At 59.4% G+C, this 15,481-nt stretch overlaps 1 protein-coding gene across 1 annotated transcript; it reads right to left on the reverse strand.

Annotated features, from left to right (window-relative positions):
- Positions 1-492: 492 nt before the first annotated feature.
- On the reverse strand, positions 493-15,057 carry LOC126964077 (proline dehydrogenase 1, mitochondrial-like). The gene is given in 10 exon segments (XM_050806918.1): positions 493-1,090; positions 1,166-1,254; positions 4,723-4,821; positions 6,190-6,365; positions 7,325-7,471; positions 7,593-7,685; positions 9,284-9,365; positions 10,351-10,448; positions 10,869-10,979; positions 14,719-15,057. Coding segments are annotated over 10 exon segments (1,404 nt in total). The 3' UTR covers positions 493-920.
- Between the last annotated feature and the right edge of the window lie 424 nt (positions 15,058-15,481).

A 15,481-nucleotide genomic window follows, 5' to 3' on the forward strand; every position in this document is an offset into this window, starting at 1 on the left:
GACTGGGACCCTCCAGCCTTTCCTGCCCCAGCCCTGGTCCCAGGATGCTGTCACTGCCATCTGCACGGGGCCCCCATCCAAGCCCCAGGGCATGAGGACCACATCCAGCCTGCTTTGTGGGGCTGGGGGCTGGAGAGCGTGGGAGAAGACCCGGGGTGCAACTGTGTGCCTGCCGCAGCCTGGTCAGTGTCCTGTGGGAACCACTAGGAGGCGCCTGATGCAGGTCACGGGTAGAGGACTCCGGGTGGCAGGAATGGCCTGAGGAGGAGCCCCGGGGGAAGGCGTGCCAGACCCACGTAGAGAGCTTGGCCTCTGCATCTGCATGAGTCCCCTCCATGCTGGCCTGGGCCCATGGGCCTTGCTGGGCCCTTGTGGAGTCAGGGTTGGGGGTGTCCAGGTCTGCGCAGGACGTGGCCTCCAGGAACAGATGATGCTGGAAGCCAGAGTCTGGGGTGAGACTTCTCTGACCCTGTCTGAGCCACTGCCTCTTTGCTGCCCAGAGCTGACCCTGTGTGAGGGCGAGGGCTGTCAGCTGCAGGAACAGTGGTTTATTGACCAGGCAGGGCCTCCCCAGCCCGGCCTCTGCTCCCCGAGGGGCTCGGGCTGTGTGGGCTGGCCCTGGCAGAAGGCGGACAATCCTCTAGGCCCAAGGACATGGGGGTCACAGAGGTAGGGGCCTTGGGCCCACACATCCGGGGAGAGTTCCCAACCGTTCCCTGCAGCTATCCCAGGCAGGTAGCAGGTTTGGCCCACACCTGAGTGCCCAGACCCTGGGCAGGACTGGGAGGCACCTGACCCCACCTCCAGCAGCTCTGCAAATGCTGAGAAAAAAAGGTGACTCTGTGTGAGGATGGGGTTGGCTGCAGCTGTGGTGATGGCCCGGGGTGGGGCCTGGAGGCCGAGTTGTGGGCTGGCGGGTGCTAGGTGCGGCAATGAAAGAGGCTGCCAGTTCGGAGCCACCGCAAAAGCTTCAGCCACAGCAGCTGCCGAGTGCCCTTCATGAGGCTGCTGTTCTCCAGGGCGCGGTGGGACAAGTAGGGCAGCACCTCCATCACGGGGCCGTAGGGCACGTACTTGTAGCCGGCCTGGCCTGCATGGGGGCAGATACGCCATGAGGTACAGGCCCAGAACCGCACCCCATCACACCAGGGAGGGCCCCGCTCACCCAGCGGGAAGCTGATCTGGTCACACATGCCTAGCAGCTGTCCAAAGTACACCTGGTGGTCAGCGGGATGCAGGCACAGCTCCTCCATCCTATGCAAGTGGAGCCAGGAGCTGAGGGCCAGTTCCAGGACACTGTCCCCGGTGCAGGGGTACAGGGCTCCTGTCCCAGCTCTGAGCCCGTCCTACTACCCCAGGTTCCCCATCTACACTCTCCAGACTTCATCCCCTGCAAGGTGGGGCTGGGGTGTGGGCTCTGCCTGGCCCTGCCCCAGTGAGGTCTCTTCTCAGCAGGACTCTGCTGGGCTGCCCTACTCTTCTCCCTGGGGAGGCCTCAGCCCTTAGCCAACAAGATCCTCCTCCTGCTTTCCCCACCCTCCCCTCTGCCACCTCTCCTCTACCTCCCTTCCTGGAGGTGCAGCCCTTCCTGGGGCCCTGACCCACCCAGCAGCCTGCCCCACAGGGCAGGGAAGCTCCTCGGCTCTCCTGCCATCCCTTCCTCAAGCCCCTCCAGGGTTCTGCGGTATGACTGGTCTCCGGCCCTGCCCTTGCCCTCTGTGGGCTGCTCCTCTGCCCCATCCCCACAGCTGCTCTGTCCCACACAGCTGCCACCAGCCCCCGAGTCCTCGGAAGGCGGCTGCCCTGAACCGAGATGTGCTGCACATGTCACATACACACAGGATTTAGGAGACTTTGTAGAAACATAATACTCAATGACGCGTTGCTTTTCTAAAAGCAGCTGGAATACGATTTGAAGTAATATTTTGTATATTTTGGGTTAATTAAAATGTATTCTTGAAATTCATTTTATCTTTTTTAATGTAGCTACTAAAAATTTTTACAGATGTGGCTTGCATTATATATCTGTTAGCACTGCTCAGATATTGGGGTGGGGCCCTCAACTCTGTCCTGTCTTCACACCACCCCTGACAGGGTCTTACAAAGATTCTCAGGGTTTGAAATATCCATGCAGTGACAGTTCTCACGTTTCATATCCAGCTTCCTATATCCAGGTATCCTGACTTAGCCGGTCTGCACAGCACTGGGGCCCCCACCCTGGGCTGAGTTCCGCCTGCTCCTCACACATCACCTGGGTGACTGGCGGGGCCTGTGCTGTGCTTCCCACTCCCTCCCCGAGGGCCTCACCTCCCCTGTTCTCTCCCCGCCCCAGCCCTGGCTCCCAGAGTACCCATCAGCCAGAGGCCCTTTCCCTCCATCCCTGGGCTGGGCTCCAGTGTCGGGACCACCCAGTCTAAAGCAGGCACCCGTCTCTGCCACATCGCCCTGGTCTCCATCGTGTGTCTCCCTCAACCCCAGGACAAGAACCCGAGAGCCGGGCTGCCACTGCTGGCTGCCCCCTCCCCTGTGGTGTGCACGGCCTCTGCCATGTGACTGCAGCTACCCCCAGCGCCGGGCAGCAACTCACTCCGCCTGGCATCTGGGCTTGGCCTCATGAGGCATTTTGACCAACAGGGAGGTACCAAAGGTGACACAAGCAGAGGCTTGCCCTCTCCAGGCCTTCTGGAAGCCTGAGCCCACCACATGCCCAAGCCTGGGCTGGCCTGTGAGACACTGGACCTGGGTACAGCCTCCTTTACTGCCCCAGCCATGAATGAACTCATTAGGCCCCACCGGCCCCAGATCACAGATGCAGGAGGGACACAGGCACGGCCAGCGGCAGAAGCATCAGCTGAGCCAGCCCGCCCAGGCCTCCAGAACATGCCACTGTTTCAGCCTCTAAGTTTGGGGCTGGTTGGTTCCTCAGCCAAAGCCAATGCGGGTTGTTTGAGGGTGGGTGGTGTGGCAGTCTCGGCCCGGCATAGGACAGAGCAGCTGCCATAGTCTAGAAGCACTTACTCAGGGGAGGGGACCCCAGCTCCCCAGAGCTCCCCAGCCACCCACAGCAGGGGCACAGAGCTGAAGCCTGCAGGGGTCCAGCCTCAGGCAGGGTTGTGAGCATGGTATTGGGGGAACCTGGCACACGGCCCTTGGGGCCATGAGGAGAGAGCCCGACTGCCACTCAGGGGAGGGGGAAGCTGTGTCCAGTGGGGAAGCCACCGCCACAGCAAGACAGTGGGGACAGACAGGTGCCAGCGGGAAGCTGGAGAGAGGAAGCCCTGCTGAGGGCAGGCTGTCCTTTTGGAGTTGGATGGTGAGGTGTCTAGTCAGGCTGTGAGCTCACCAGCACTGAGAGTCCACGCAGAGGCCGGGAGTCCTGATTACAAGCTGAGAGGCCGCCAGGCCTGTGCGTGTGGAGACAGTGAGTCTGTCCCATCTATGACAATTAGCAGAGGGTCAGGGCACAAAAGCGGGTGTGCTGCGATTTCAGGCCATGAAAAAGCAGCAGCATCGTGAACAAAGGCTGAATGTGGACATAAGTGAATGATTTCAGAGCCGTGAGTCAGCTCCCCGAGCAGCTCCAGGATGTGTCCTGTTGGCTGCAGCCCTGGCCCCAAGCCTGGCCCTGTGGCTTCACAGCTCCTTGGGGAGCCCCCTCGTGCCACAAGCCCTGGATCTGGAACACCCTGCCCTGCTGTGGAGTGGAACCTCTGCTCAGCTCCTAGGAAGGTGACAGCCAGCGAGGCCACTGCCCAGGCCCCCGAGGGTTCTAGGGGTCCCATCCCTGGGAAGGCGGAATCTGGGAGGGGAGGGGAACCTAGGACCCCATTGTGTGCATAGCTTGGGCTAAGGCATGAGATAAAACCGGGGTGACAGTACTGGAATATCCAAGAACTGACTTCACCTAACTGCTGCCTTTGACTTGTTAGAATTCTACCAAAGTTGTGCTCCATGGGACACATGTTTAAAGGGAAAACAGACCGTTACATTCCAGATGTAGTAAAAATGTTAAGGGAACTGCTTATAAATGAGGCGGCGCTGTGGAGGCCTCCTGAGGGACTGGGCTCCAGCACTGCATCTGTACCTTTCAGGAGCCCTCCGAATCCCCTAATGAAACTTAGGTTTTTAATTGTGAAGTTTAATAAGTCAGATGTTAATTTTTAAAAGGCTGGTTATAGTGGCTCATGCCTGTAATTGCAGCACTTTGAGAGGCCAAGAAGGGAGAATCACTTGAGGCCAAGAGTTTGAGACAAGTCTGGTCAACATGGTGAAACCCTGTCTCTGCTAAAAATACAAAAAATTAGCCAGGCATAGTGGTGCACACCTGTAATCCCAGCCACTTGGGAGGCTGAGGCATGAGGAATTGCTTGAACTTGGGAGGTGGAGGTTGCAGTGAGCCGAGACCATGCCACTGCACTCCAGCCAAGGTGACAGAGCGAGATTCTATCTTAAAAAAAAAAAAAAAAAAATGTTAATTTTAAAAACCAACGTAACTGCAAAGAGCCTTTGTGCTCACAGTCCAATGTCCAGAATGCCAGCAGGCCCGGGCCTGCAGGCACTGAAGCTGCCCTCCAGCTCATTTCACCAACCTTCCCCACAACTGCCCGCCTGCACCCAGCAGGTTGCTCTGCCCACCCTGAGCTCTGCACTGCTGCCACCTCTCCCCAACCAGAGGAGCCAACGGCTCAGGTGGGGTGACGATGCAGGGTGGGGCGCACCTACCTGCGCAGCGTGAAGCGCACTGTGTCCTCGTTGTGGGAGGCCACCATCACCTTGGCCTTGGCGTTGTGCTTCAGCTCCTCCAGCACGTAGTCCAGGCACCTGTGGAGAGTGCCACGTGTGCCCAGTTCCAGCCTGTGGTCGCCTGCGCCTCTCATTACCAGCTGCACAGAGAGGAGGCCGAGGGCAGGCCCAGGGCCATCCAGTGAGCTGGCTCTTTCCAAGGGTGTCCACAGGATCCCACAGGTTTAGGAGGAACAGGAGCAGCATCTGCCCCTCCCAGCACCTCATGAAAAAGAAAGACCAGCAACCAAGAAGAAGTGAGCGATGTCTGGGACCAGACAATTCATGCAGAACCAGCTGGGGTGCAGCGTCCCTGCATCGAACGTGCCGTGACGCTGGGGACCAGCCCAAACATGGCCATGAGCCTCATGACAGACACAGCTTTGCTTCTGGGGAGGGATCCTACAGTGCCCCCCGGCCCTGCAAGGAAATAAAAGGGAAGCAGGTCCCTATAGGGCACAGTGGGGGTGGGCATCCCGGTGCACCAGGAAGCCCGAGCAGTACCACCCTCCTGCAGCGAGGACACAGCAGGCTTGACCACGCGCACATTCTCTCTGACCCAGCAATTCCAGTTCCAGAACCTAGGACAGCTGCATCCTCAGACACAAAACCCCTGATGGCCCGTGTGTACCATAGAGGGTGACGGTGTGTCCAGCAAGTCCCTGTTACAATAACCAGACTGAAACCAGTAAGATCAAAGATGCTGGACACACAGTCCCGGGCACCCCATGCTGGCTGGTAACAGCGCCACTCTGCAAGCCCACACAAGGGGACCCAGATGGAACGCGAAATGAAAAGCACATTGGGCAGAGAACACACTACAACGCAAACAACAATGGCGGAGATGTGTGCGCTGCGGCACGATGGGCACGGCAGCTGCAGGAGGGGAGCTGCAGGCAACCAGGAGACACCTGGGGTCTCTGAATTTGCAGCACACACGCCTCTAAGAGGAAAAGCTCATGGTTGGCCAACCTGTGCTACATGAAAAGATCACCAGGAAACTAGAGCAGTAAAAGCAGGTGCAGAACAGCTGATGGGCGATCCCACTGTGTGAACTGAAAAGCAAACAGGCTGAGCCTGCGGGGCGGGGAGGGCCGGGTGCTCGTGCACATCTCTGGATCTAAGTGTCTGCAGGAGCCGGCTCAGGGAACTGTGGCCTATTTTGCTTTGTTCAATGGGCTTTTCTATATTTGTAAAAGAATAACCTTAATGTTTTTGAAAAAGCAACACATGACACAAAAGCAGAGGAAATACCAGTTCTGACCTGGGGACACACGAGGCTGCCACTCCTGCTGGGGTCTTCTGGCCCCAGCAGGGTGGGACAGGGTCAGTCTCCAAGCCTCTCCCTCAGGTCCGGTTTCTTGGCACCCTGCCCTGGGAAGATGGAGGCGCGGGAGAGCTGCGCACCTGTGGTACATGGCGTTGGTGGCCTCGTACGTGGGGTTGATGGGGTCCTCATAGCCGATCTCTGCCGCATGGGCTCGCTCCTGGGCCAGGTAGGCGCCCCGCACCAGCTTGGCCCCAAAACACCAGCACTCACGGCGAGCCAGCTCCACGCCCAGGGTCACATTGTCATAGGCATCCTGTGGGGCCAGGGCCAAAAGTCGCAGGGAGCCTGGGCAAGCCCAAGTGACAGCAGGATGGGGCCTTCCTGGGCCCAGATGCAGTCACCAGGGCTGGGCAGCAGCTGCCTGGGCAGCTCCTGGGCTCAGGGCACCTGGAGCAGGTGTGGGTGAGGATCTGTCCCCAAGGAGCAATGGCAATGGGGATGTCTGCAGCTTCCTGTGTGGCCCGTGGACAGCCCTGTGGGAGCAGCTCAGGCACCAGCAGCCATCATGTGCCCCAGACTCCCAGGCTGACTGGGGGACGGGATGTGTACTGCAGGCTCCTGCCTGGACCCCTCCCCATGCCGCCCTGTGTCCTCCGGGCACCCGGCTCACCCCTGAGAGCTCTGAACCTGTTAACATCCCTGAGCAGTTTGGGGCCCACAGGCTAGGGTGGGCTCCCTGAATACATGTGACATCCTGGGTGAGTCTTTCCGGGGAGGGCCCAAAGCTTTCATCCGGTTCTTAGGGGCGTTGAACTGAAAACACGCTGGAGGAAATGGTCATGTGGCGCCTTCCACGTTTGGGGCGTCAGGCACATCTAGTGGACCCTCATAGAGATCGCTGTCTTCCTCCTGCTCCTTAGACACTCGGCGGGTTCCGAGAACCACAGGAGAGGCTGCGGGCAGCGGGCAGCGGGCCCTTCTTCCTACTCTGAGCCAGTCACCCCGGCCTCGGCCTCCTCTGCAGGCCTGGCTGTGGCCACCACCTAAGGGGCTCTTTCCTGGGCCCTGGGGCCCGCCCTGGGTGAGCTGTGCTGCAGAAGACCCCAGCAATCCCTTGGGGGCACGGCCCACTCCCTCCTCCATCCCGTGAGCTCCCTGGCGGGTGCTGAGTGTAGAGCCAGGCAAATGCCAGGGATCTCAGATGAGAGGAGCCCCGCCTGTGGGCTCTCCAAGCCCCAAGGCAGGCAGGGAGGGGCTGAGCGGGGAGCTTGCCTTGAGGTAGCACTGGTACGTGTTGAAGATGAGCGGCTTCTCCACATTGAACTTGCGCTGCATCTCCAGCGTCAGGCGGCTGATGGCCGGCTGGAAGTAGGTCTGCTCGGCGTCCACCATCAGCCGCACGCCCACCTCTGTGGCTTTCTGAGAGGTGCAGAGGGAGGAGCAGTGGGAGCAACTGTTGCTCAGGTGAGGCAGGTGCCCTCTTCTGCACGAGTCCCAGGTCCCCAAGGCCCCAGCCCTCTGTCCAAGCAGGGCAGCTCACCTTGGCCAGGACATCCATCCGCTGCAGCATCCTCGTCATCTGTAGCTCCTCCTCCTCAGTGAACCGGGACAGCAGGGGCTCCAGCTGTCCTGTCTGGGGGTGCAGCACATGGTCAGGCCACAAGCGAGGGCTGGAAAGTGCTACCCTGAGGCCCAGGCTAAACCTTTCTCAGTGTTCCCAGCCCACGGGAACCCTCTGATCCGCCCATGCAGGGCCGGGAGGGCCACCTGGACACAGCAACACAGCGCCCGGGAACCTCCAACGCAGCCAGTGCACTGCCCTACGTGGGCCTGGTGGCACCATGAGGGAGCTCATTGGCCATGTCCGTGGGCCCCAGGCTCAGTCTAGGCCTGCACCCCAAAGTGTGTACTCTAGCAGCCTCCCCACTTCCCACCGAGGCCTCACTGTTGTGGGAGGGCCCCCTGCAGCTCCCATGTGACACTGAGGAAGTGAACACTGACCACCCAATCGTCAAACAGAAGGCTCCGCCCGGAGCAGGGAGAGGACCCAGGAGGAGGAACCCCTGGCTACAGGCTGACAGGGCGGTCGTGCAGCACATGCTGACACGTGGCTAGGGACCAGGGCAACCTCCAGGATGAGGCCTTCAAGGAGCTGGTGCTCAGAGGCCATGGGGACCCATCCCGCAGGGCCTCCCGCTAACCCCTTTGCTGCCCCAGCAGCCTTGCCTCACTGAGCACACACAGTACTGCTCTAGCCCTTGCTACACCATGCTAAAGTCTCCAGCAGCTGGTGGCCTTGGTGCACAGCCGCTCTGTACACACGGCGCCCCGAGGCTCTGGGTCGAGGTCTCTAAGTGTGAGGCTGGGCCCTTAGTGGACTGGGGCTGGATGTGTCACGGAAAGCTGCCTCTGCGGGATGTTTTCTGAAGGTTTTTCTGTTCTTTCTTCGAATCCCAGCTTAGGTTGTGGTTTCAAGCATTCTGCCAGGTCCTGGGCCCCCCTCCCACAGGCAGATGACTCTCATTCCTCTCCCCGCTGTACACAGGCTGGCCTGGTGACATGCTTCTAACACACAGAACTCGGCAGAAAAGACACCGTGTGACTTTTGAGGTGAGGCAGGAAAAGGTCACCCAGCTTCTGCCTGGCTCTCACGTCTCAGGGGACACTGGCAGGAAAAGGTCACCCAGCTTCTGCCTGGCTCTCACGTCTCAGGGGACACTGGCCCTTAGAGCCCAGCTGCCGTGTTGGGAAAAAGCCCAAGCCACAGCCAGCACCAACTTCCAGACATGGGAGTGGGCGCCTCCACCAGGTCCCAGCCCACCACTCTGTGAGGACAGCTACCCAGGAGACCCCAAGGGAGGACTGCCCGGCTGAGCCCTGTCAACCCCAGAACCATGAGGGAGAAGCAGAGTGACTGCTGCGTTTCAGGCCTCTGAAGTTTGGGGTGACTTGATGCACAAGACAGATGACTGGGGGAAGGCCCAGACCCCCTCTCCTTGTGGTGTCTTAAGGCTCTGCGTGGGTCTCTGTCCCACCAAGCACTCTGTGGGCACTAGTGGGTTTGTCTCCTTCCCCCTGGACCATAGGGGGTCTATGGGGCCATAGTGTGCAATGATCTTGGTCATGTTAAGTTCCCAGGGTGGGCAACCAGAGACACGCATGGCAGGCTGAACTCCCTTCTCAGCCCAGCGCCCTGCTGAGCAGGGCCTCACCGAGGAGCGGAGGCGTTACCTGAGCGTTGGGGACCACCAGGTGCTTGGAGAGCTTGGTCCTGCTGTCGATGAGGCTGCCCCAGTCCAGCAGGTCCACGGTGCTGAGGGAGGAGGCGCATCAGCAGAGGGGGCGACTCCACCTGTGGGTGCTGGGGTCGGGTGGGGGATCCAGGCCCAAACCTGTCCGTCCACCAACCACCACAAAACCCACCTCGGTGTGCAGTTTTAAAAGACAGAGAAGGCTGAGGCAGGAGAATGGAGTGAACCCAGGAGGCAGAGCTTGCAGTGAGCAGAGATCGTGCCACTGCACTCCAGCCTGGGCGACAGAGTGAGACTCTGTCTCGGAAAAAAAAAAAAAAAAAAAAAAAAGAGAGAAAATGTAAATACTGTTCTCTGTTTAAAAATTTAAAACCAGTGGCGTGCAGTGGCTCAAACTTGTAATCCCAGCACTTTGGGAGGCTACGGTGGGCAGGTCACTTGAGCCCAGGAGTTTGAAACCAGCCTGGGCAACATGGTGAGACCTGGTCTCTATAAACATAAATTAATTAAAATAATTTAAAACCAAAACACAAACAGTCCTGTATCTAGGCGGCTCTGAAAACACTGAGTACCCTAGGGCTGTTTTGGGCTTGTGGAGGGGCCGAGCATACGCAGCCAGGCAGGAGGTGGACACAGCTCCGGGGGCCAGGGAGGACACAGTGGGCAAGGCTGTGAGGGGACGGCTGACTACTGCACCACCCCAGTCACCTCCCCACTTCAACTGGGGGCTCCTGGTGCCCTCGGTCCCAGCCCCTGACCCCAAGGATGGGGCGTGGGGCTCTGATCCTTCACCTGCCAGCGTGGGCTCCAGGGGGGCTGAGAGTGCCACCTTTGCTCTGGACCCAGATAATTCTATAATGAGCCCTCTATGGGGGCCTCAGGGACCTGAGGCCATCAAGTCCTGCTGTGTGAAAAGCAGGTCCTTCAGCACTGTCATCCCAAGGCCCACCCTCTCAGGCAGGGCAGCCAGGACTGGGAGACGCCGCTGGGGCTTGGCTGGAACCATGGCTGATGCTTGTGTCCTCTCAGCCTGGGGGCTGTTCTCACCCAGACACTCCCAGGGTCTCCGCCGTGAACCAGTCCTCAATCTCAGCCTTGGATGTGATGCCCATCTTTGCAACACTTTCCTTGAGAAGTGAGAAGGCCTGGATCAGCCCCATTCATTCACATTTTATCCTTCCCCCACCCATTGGCCTCTGGTGCTGTTTCTGGCTTTATTACATCATTAGCGAGAACGGGATCCATTTCTGGTTTGTTTCTACTGCATAGACAGGTCTATTCCCACCCTGCTGCTGATGCTCGCCCATGCCCTGCAGGGCTGGTCCCCAGCCCTCCCACCAGCATCTCCCCACTCTGTTCAGCGTCCCTCTGACCTCCTCCTCCCCACAAGGCCAACCCCAGCAGCTGCAGAGTGAGCCACATGCCCTGGATGAGTTCCCCAAACCACCTCAGACCACTGCCCACCATGCCCCCTGTGCGCCCCCACGGTGCCCGCCCCCTGTGCGCCCCCACGGTGCCCACCCCCTCACAAGCCCCGGGAGTGGGGAAGGGGAGGGCTGCCCCACCTGCAGCGCCACCACCTCCAGCCTGGTGTCCACGCCTGGCCAGCCCACAGCAGGCTGCTGACCCCACCCCACCCCACCCATGAAGTCCCCGCACATGGCGCTCTGGAGGTCCTGTAGAGATGGAAGGGCAGGGTCTGTGTTTGCCATGCAGGTGCAGGACAGCAGTGGGCACAGGGGCTGCCTGTCCCCTGCCGAGCAGCCCCCACAGGCTCCCTGCCTCGGTTTCCTCCCCTGTGCCACCAGCACCATAGGCTGCTCACCCGTGGGTCACAGGACCCAGAAACACCGAGCATGGCTAAGGCAGAGACACCCCAGCAAGGCCCCCTTGCTCAGGCCTCTGCCCCAGAGCCAGGGTCTCTCAGGCACCTCTGATGTTCCTGCCCCCACACAGCCAGCCCGCAGTCCTACCCGGTCCTCCAGGCCGACCCTCCTGCAGCATTCTTCCCCTGACACTTCTTTCCAAGCAGTAACCAGAAATGTTCCTTTAAAGTGAAAGCAGATCTTACCATCTCATCTTGTTTAATGTCACCCCAATGCAGGGCCTTCCCCTTCCATCTGCCCCAGGAGAACAGGCAATGGGCGAGAAGACGCCCCTCACCCTGATGGCCCAGCATTCAGCTGGCCACTCTGACCCCCAGCCCCAGTCGGGAGGCGGCTTCCAAGCACTGCTCGGCAGGGCCAGGTGCAGTGGTCCTGGCCCTTTGGGAGGCCAAAGTGGAAGGTTCGCTTGAGCCCAGGAGTTTGAGACTAGCCTGGGCAACATGGCTGGTCTCAAAATATGAAAAAATATGAAAATTAGCTGGGTGTGGTAGTGTGCGCCTGTAATCCCAGCACTTTGGGAGGCCAAGATGGGGGGATCACTTGAGCCCAGGAGTTCCAGGCCAACCAGGGCAACATAGTGAGACCTCATCTTTTTTCTTTTTCTTTTTCTTTTTCTTTTTCTTTTTTTTTTTTTGAGATAGAGTCTCGCTCTGTCACCCAGGCTGGAGTGCAGTGGCATGATCCTGGCTCACTGCAACCTCCACCTCCCAAGTTCAAGCAATTGTCCTGTCTCAGCCTCCCAAATAGCTGGGATTAAAGGCACCTGCTGCCATGGCTGGCTAATGTTTGGTATTTTAGTAGAGACAGGGTTTCACCGTGTTGCCCGAGCTGGTCTCAAACTCCTGAGCTCAGACAATCCACCAGCCTCAGCCTCCCAGTGTGCTGGAATTACAGGCATGAGCCACCATGCCCAACTGTGAGACCTCCCCTTTACAAAAATTAACAAAACAAAACAAAACAAAAAAACTTGGCCTGGTGTGGTGGTGTGCACCTGTAGACCCAGTTACTCAGAGGCTGAGGTGGGAGGATGGCTTGCGCTCAGGAGGTCTAGGCTGCAGTGAGCTATGATCACACCACTGCACTCTAGCGTGGGCAACAGAGCAAGACCCAGTCTCATTTGAAACAAACAAACAAACAAAAACATAAACAGGCCTGGGACCTGCTGCCCCTGACGGAGGGCTGCTGGGGCCAGCATGGGGCTGTGCAGGGTCAGGTGTTTCTAACACTGAACGACATTGGGCTTTGGTGACCTCTGGCTTCTCTAGCCCTCGAGCCCTGCTTCCCCCATCTCTGGCCCCCAGAGGCTGTGTCAGGGAGGGATTCCCAGGCAGAAGATGCGGCACCAGCTCCCTGGGCACAGTGGCTCACACCTGTAATCCCAGCACTTTGGGAGGCCAAGGTAGGCAGATCACAAGGTCAGGAGATTGAGACGATACTGGCTAACATGATGAAACTGTGTCTCTACTAAAAATACAAAAATTAGCTGGGTGTGGTGGTACATGCCTGTAATTCCAGCTACTCGGGAGGCTGAGGCAGGAGAATCGCTTGAACCAGGGAGGTGGAGGTCACAGTGAGCAGAGATCAAAGCACTGCACTCCAGCCTGGTGACAGAATGAGATTCCATCTCAAAAAAAATAAGAAAGAAAGGAAACAGAAAAAAGAAACCTGACCTGGTGCCTTCCTAGTCCCCTCTCCATCCCAGCCACAAGGTGGGCATGGCTTCTGCATGGCTAGCCCCTGTCCCACTCAGCTGCCACCTAGGATGCCCGTCCTTGCCCATGGCTGGCCACTGCCTCCCCTGGCATTCCTGCCTTGCTGCCTCCTCCTCCTACTGCAGCACCACCAGCACTGGCTGCTCTTTCTGGATGCCCCTTAGATGTAGGCACTCCCCAAGGCCTCCACATCCCGTCCCTCCCCCTGCCAGTTCCTCTACCTGGGATGTCCCTTCTCACCTTCCTGTCCCCTTGGCCTGGGCTCTCCACGGCCACGGCTTGACCTTATGGCATCCTTATGCACACAAGCACAGCAACGGCCTCTCAGAGGCCACTGTCTGTCCATTTCAGCTCCTTCTTCCTCCACCATCCTCCGCACCCCTGCCACCACTGGTCCTAGGCTGACCATGGCGCTCCCCATGAGATTTGGGCCAACAGCATCTGACACTGATTTCGTGGACCTCTGCCCTTACCTCGCACCCGCCGAGGCCTCACCTAAGCTCAAGTACGGCTCGGTGCTTCTCATCTCCCACCGACCCCGGCCTCCCCCTCTCCCCCCGCCTCCTGGTGAGGCCAGGAGTGCAGCCCCCGACCTCCCAGTCTCATCTGAGACATCAACACCACCAGATCACACCCCGCCCCCCCCCCACGGGCGCCAACAAACGGAACTTTGCAAACTCTTCCCAGGGTCACCTGGAGATAACCCTCATCTCTAATACCCCTAGGCCGATGCGGCTACAACAGCGTTCTGCTTGTTGCCCCCCCCCACCCCCACCCCCACCAAAAGCCCTCACACTTTTTTTTTTTTTTTTTTTGAGACGGAGTCTTGCTCTGTGCCCCAGGCTGGAGTGCAGTGGCGCGATCTCGGCTCACTGCAAGCTCCGCCTCCCCGGGTTCACGCCATTCTCCTGCCTCAGCCTCCCGAGTAGCTGGGACTACAGGCGCCCGCCACCTCGCCCGGCTAATTTTCTTGTATTTTTAGTAGAGACGGGGTTTCACCGTGTTAGCCAGGATGGTCTCGATCTCTGACCTCGTGATCCGCCCGTCTCGGCCTCCCAAAGTGCTGGGATTACAGGCTTGAGCCACCGCGCCCGGCCACCCTCACACTTTTTAAAGTTACCATGGGTGAGTTCAAAGCTGGGCGTTTGAGGGGCTTCCCATTTTTCCCCAACAGTGTGCTCAGAGTCGCCGTGTCTGGGAAGCGGCTGGGTCCCGGGGATTGAACCCTGGGGTCCCAGGCTATGAGCCCTACACCAGGCTTCTCTTGTGGCAACATGAAGAATACTCCATTTTAAATTCCAAGTGATGGCCGGGCGCGGTGGCTCAAGCCTGTAATCCCAGCACTTTGGGAGGCCGAGACGGGCGGATCACGAGGTCAGGAGATCGAGACCATCCTGGCTAACACGGTGAAACCCCGTCTCTACTAAAAAAAAAATACAAAAAACTAGCAGGGCGAGGTGGCGGGCGCCTGTAGTCCCAGCTACTCGGGAGGCTGAGGCAGGAGAATGGCGTAAACCCGGGAGGCGGAGCTTGCAGTGAGCTGAGATCCGGCCACTACACTCCAGCCTGGGCGACAGAGCCAGACTCCGTCTCAAAAAAAAAAAAAAAAAAAAAAAAAAAAAAAAAAATAAATTCCAAGTGATAACTTTGTATTTCCACAAGTGGTATATATAGTAAATATTAAAATGACCATTGTTTTTAGTTGGTAGACATCGACAAGTAGGAAAATTTGCGAGGTCCGAAAGGAACTGCAGGAAACGTCTCCCTTCCTGGCTTCCCTCGCTCCAGGAGATGCTTGGGAGGCACCCCTTTCATGCCAGGAAGCTCCGTAAAGGCTCCCGGGAAGGGCAGAAGCCCCATGCCCCCGCCTGCACCCCGCGCACCTGCTCGTGCCGCGCCAACAGCGCGGGCCAGGCGCACAAGCGCAGCACCAGCAGGCTGCGCGCCAGCTCCCAGGTTCGCCGGCTGCGGTACGCCTCCTGCGCGTTGCCGAAGTCCACGGCGGGCACCGGTGGCCGCACTGCCTTGGCCGACCCACGTCCCGGCACGGCCCCTGGGCCGGCGGCAGGCTGCTAGCGGACGGCCGGCGCCGCGGACAGCGAGGCGAAGCGGGGAATGTAGGGGTGCAGCGCGGGTACGACGCGCCTCAGAGCCATGTCGGGACGCCGGTACCCGCCCGGGCCGCTTAAGTATGCGCTGTTGGTCCCGCCCCGCCCCGCCCCGCCCCGCCCCGCCCCGGAGACCCCCTAGCCTCGCTCTCTCCTCTGGAGTCCCACGCTCCGAGCCACGCCCACTCCTGGGGAGACACAGCCCCATCCCAGAGGCCCCGCCCCTCCCTAGCATCTGCACCCGCTCCTCCTGAAGCCCGGCCCCGCCACGCCCCGCCGTAGGGCCCATGCCTTCTCCACGTGAGTCCCTCGCCCGGCGCTCCGAGCAGCGCCCTTTCCCCAGGAGACGCCGCTCCACCCTAGGACCCCCGCTCTCACCTCTAGAGAACCCGCCTCGAGGTCCCAACCCCACCCCTGAGGGACCACCCCAACCCGAGGCCCGGCCCGCCCTGGTGGTCATGCTCCAGAAGAC

Source organism: Macaca thibetana, chromosome 10, assembly GCF_024542745.1.
Source record: "Macaca thibetana thibetana isolate TM-01 chromosome 10, ASM2454274v1, whole genome shotgun sequence".
NCBI classification, from domain to species: Eukaryota; Metazoa; Chordata; class Mammalia; order Primates; family Cercopithecidae; genus Macaca; species Macaca thibetana.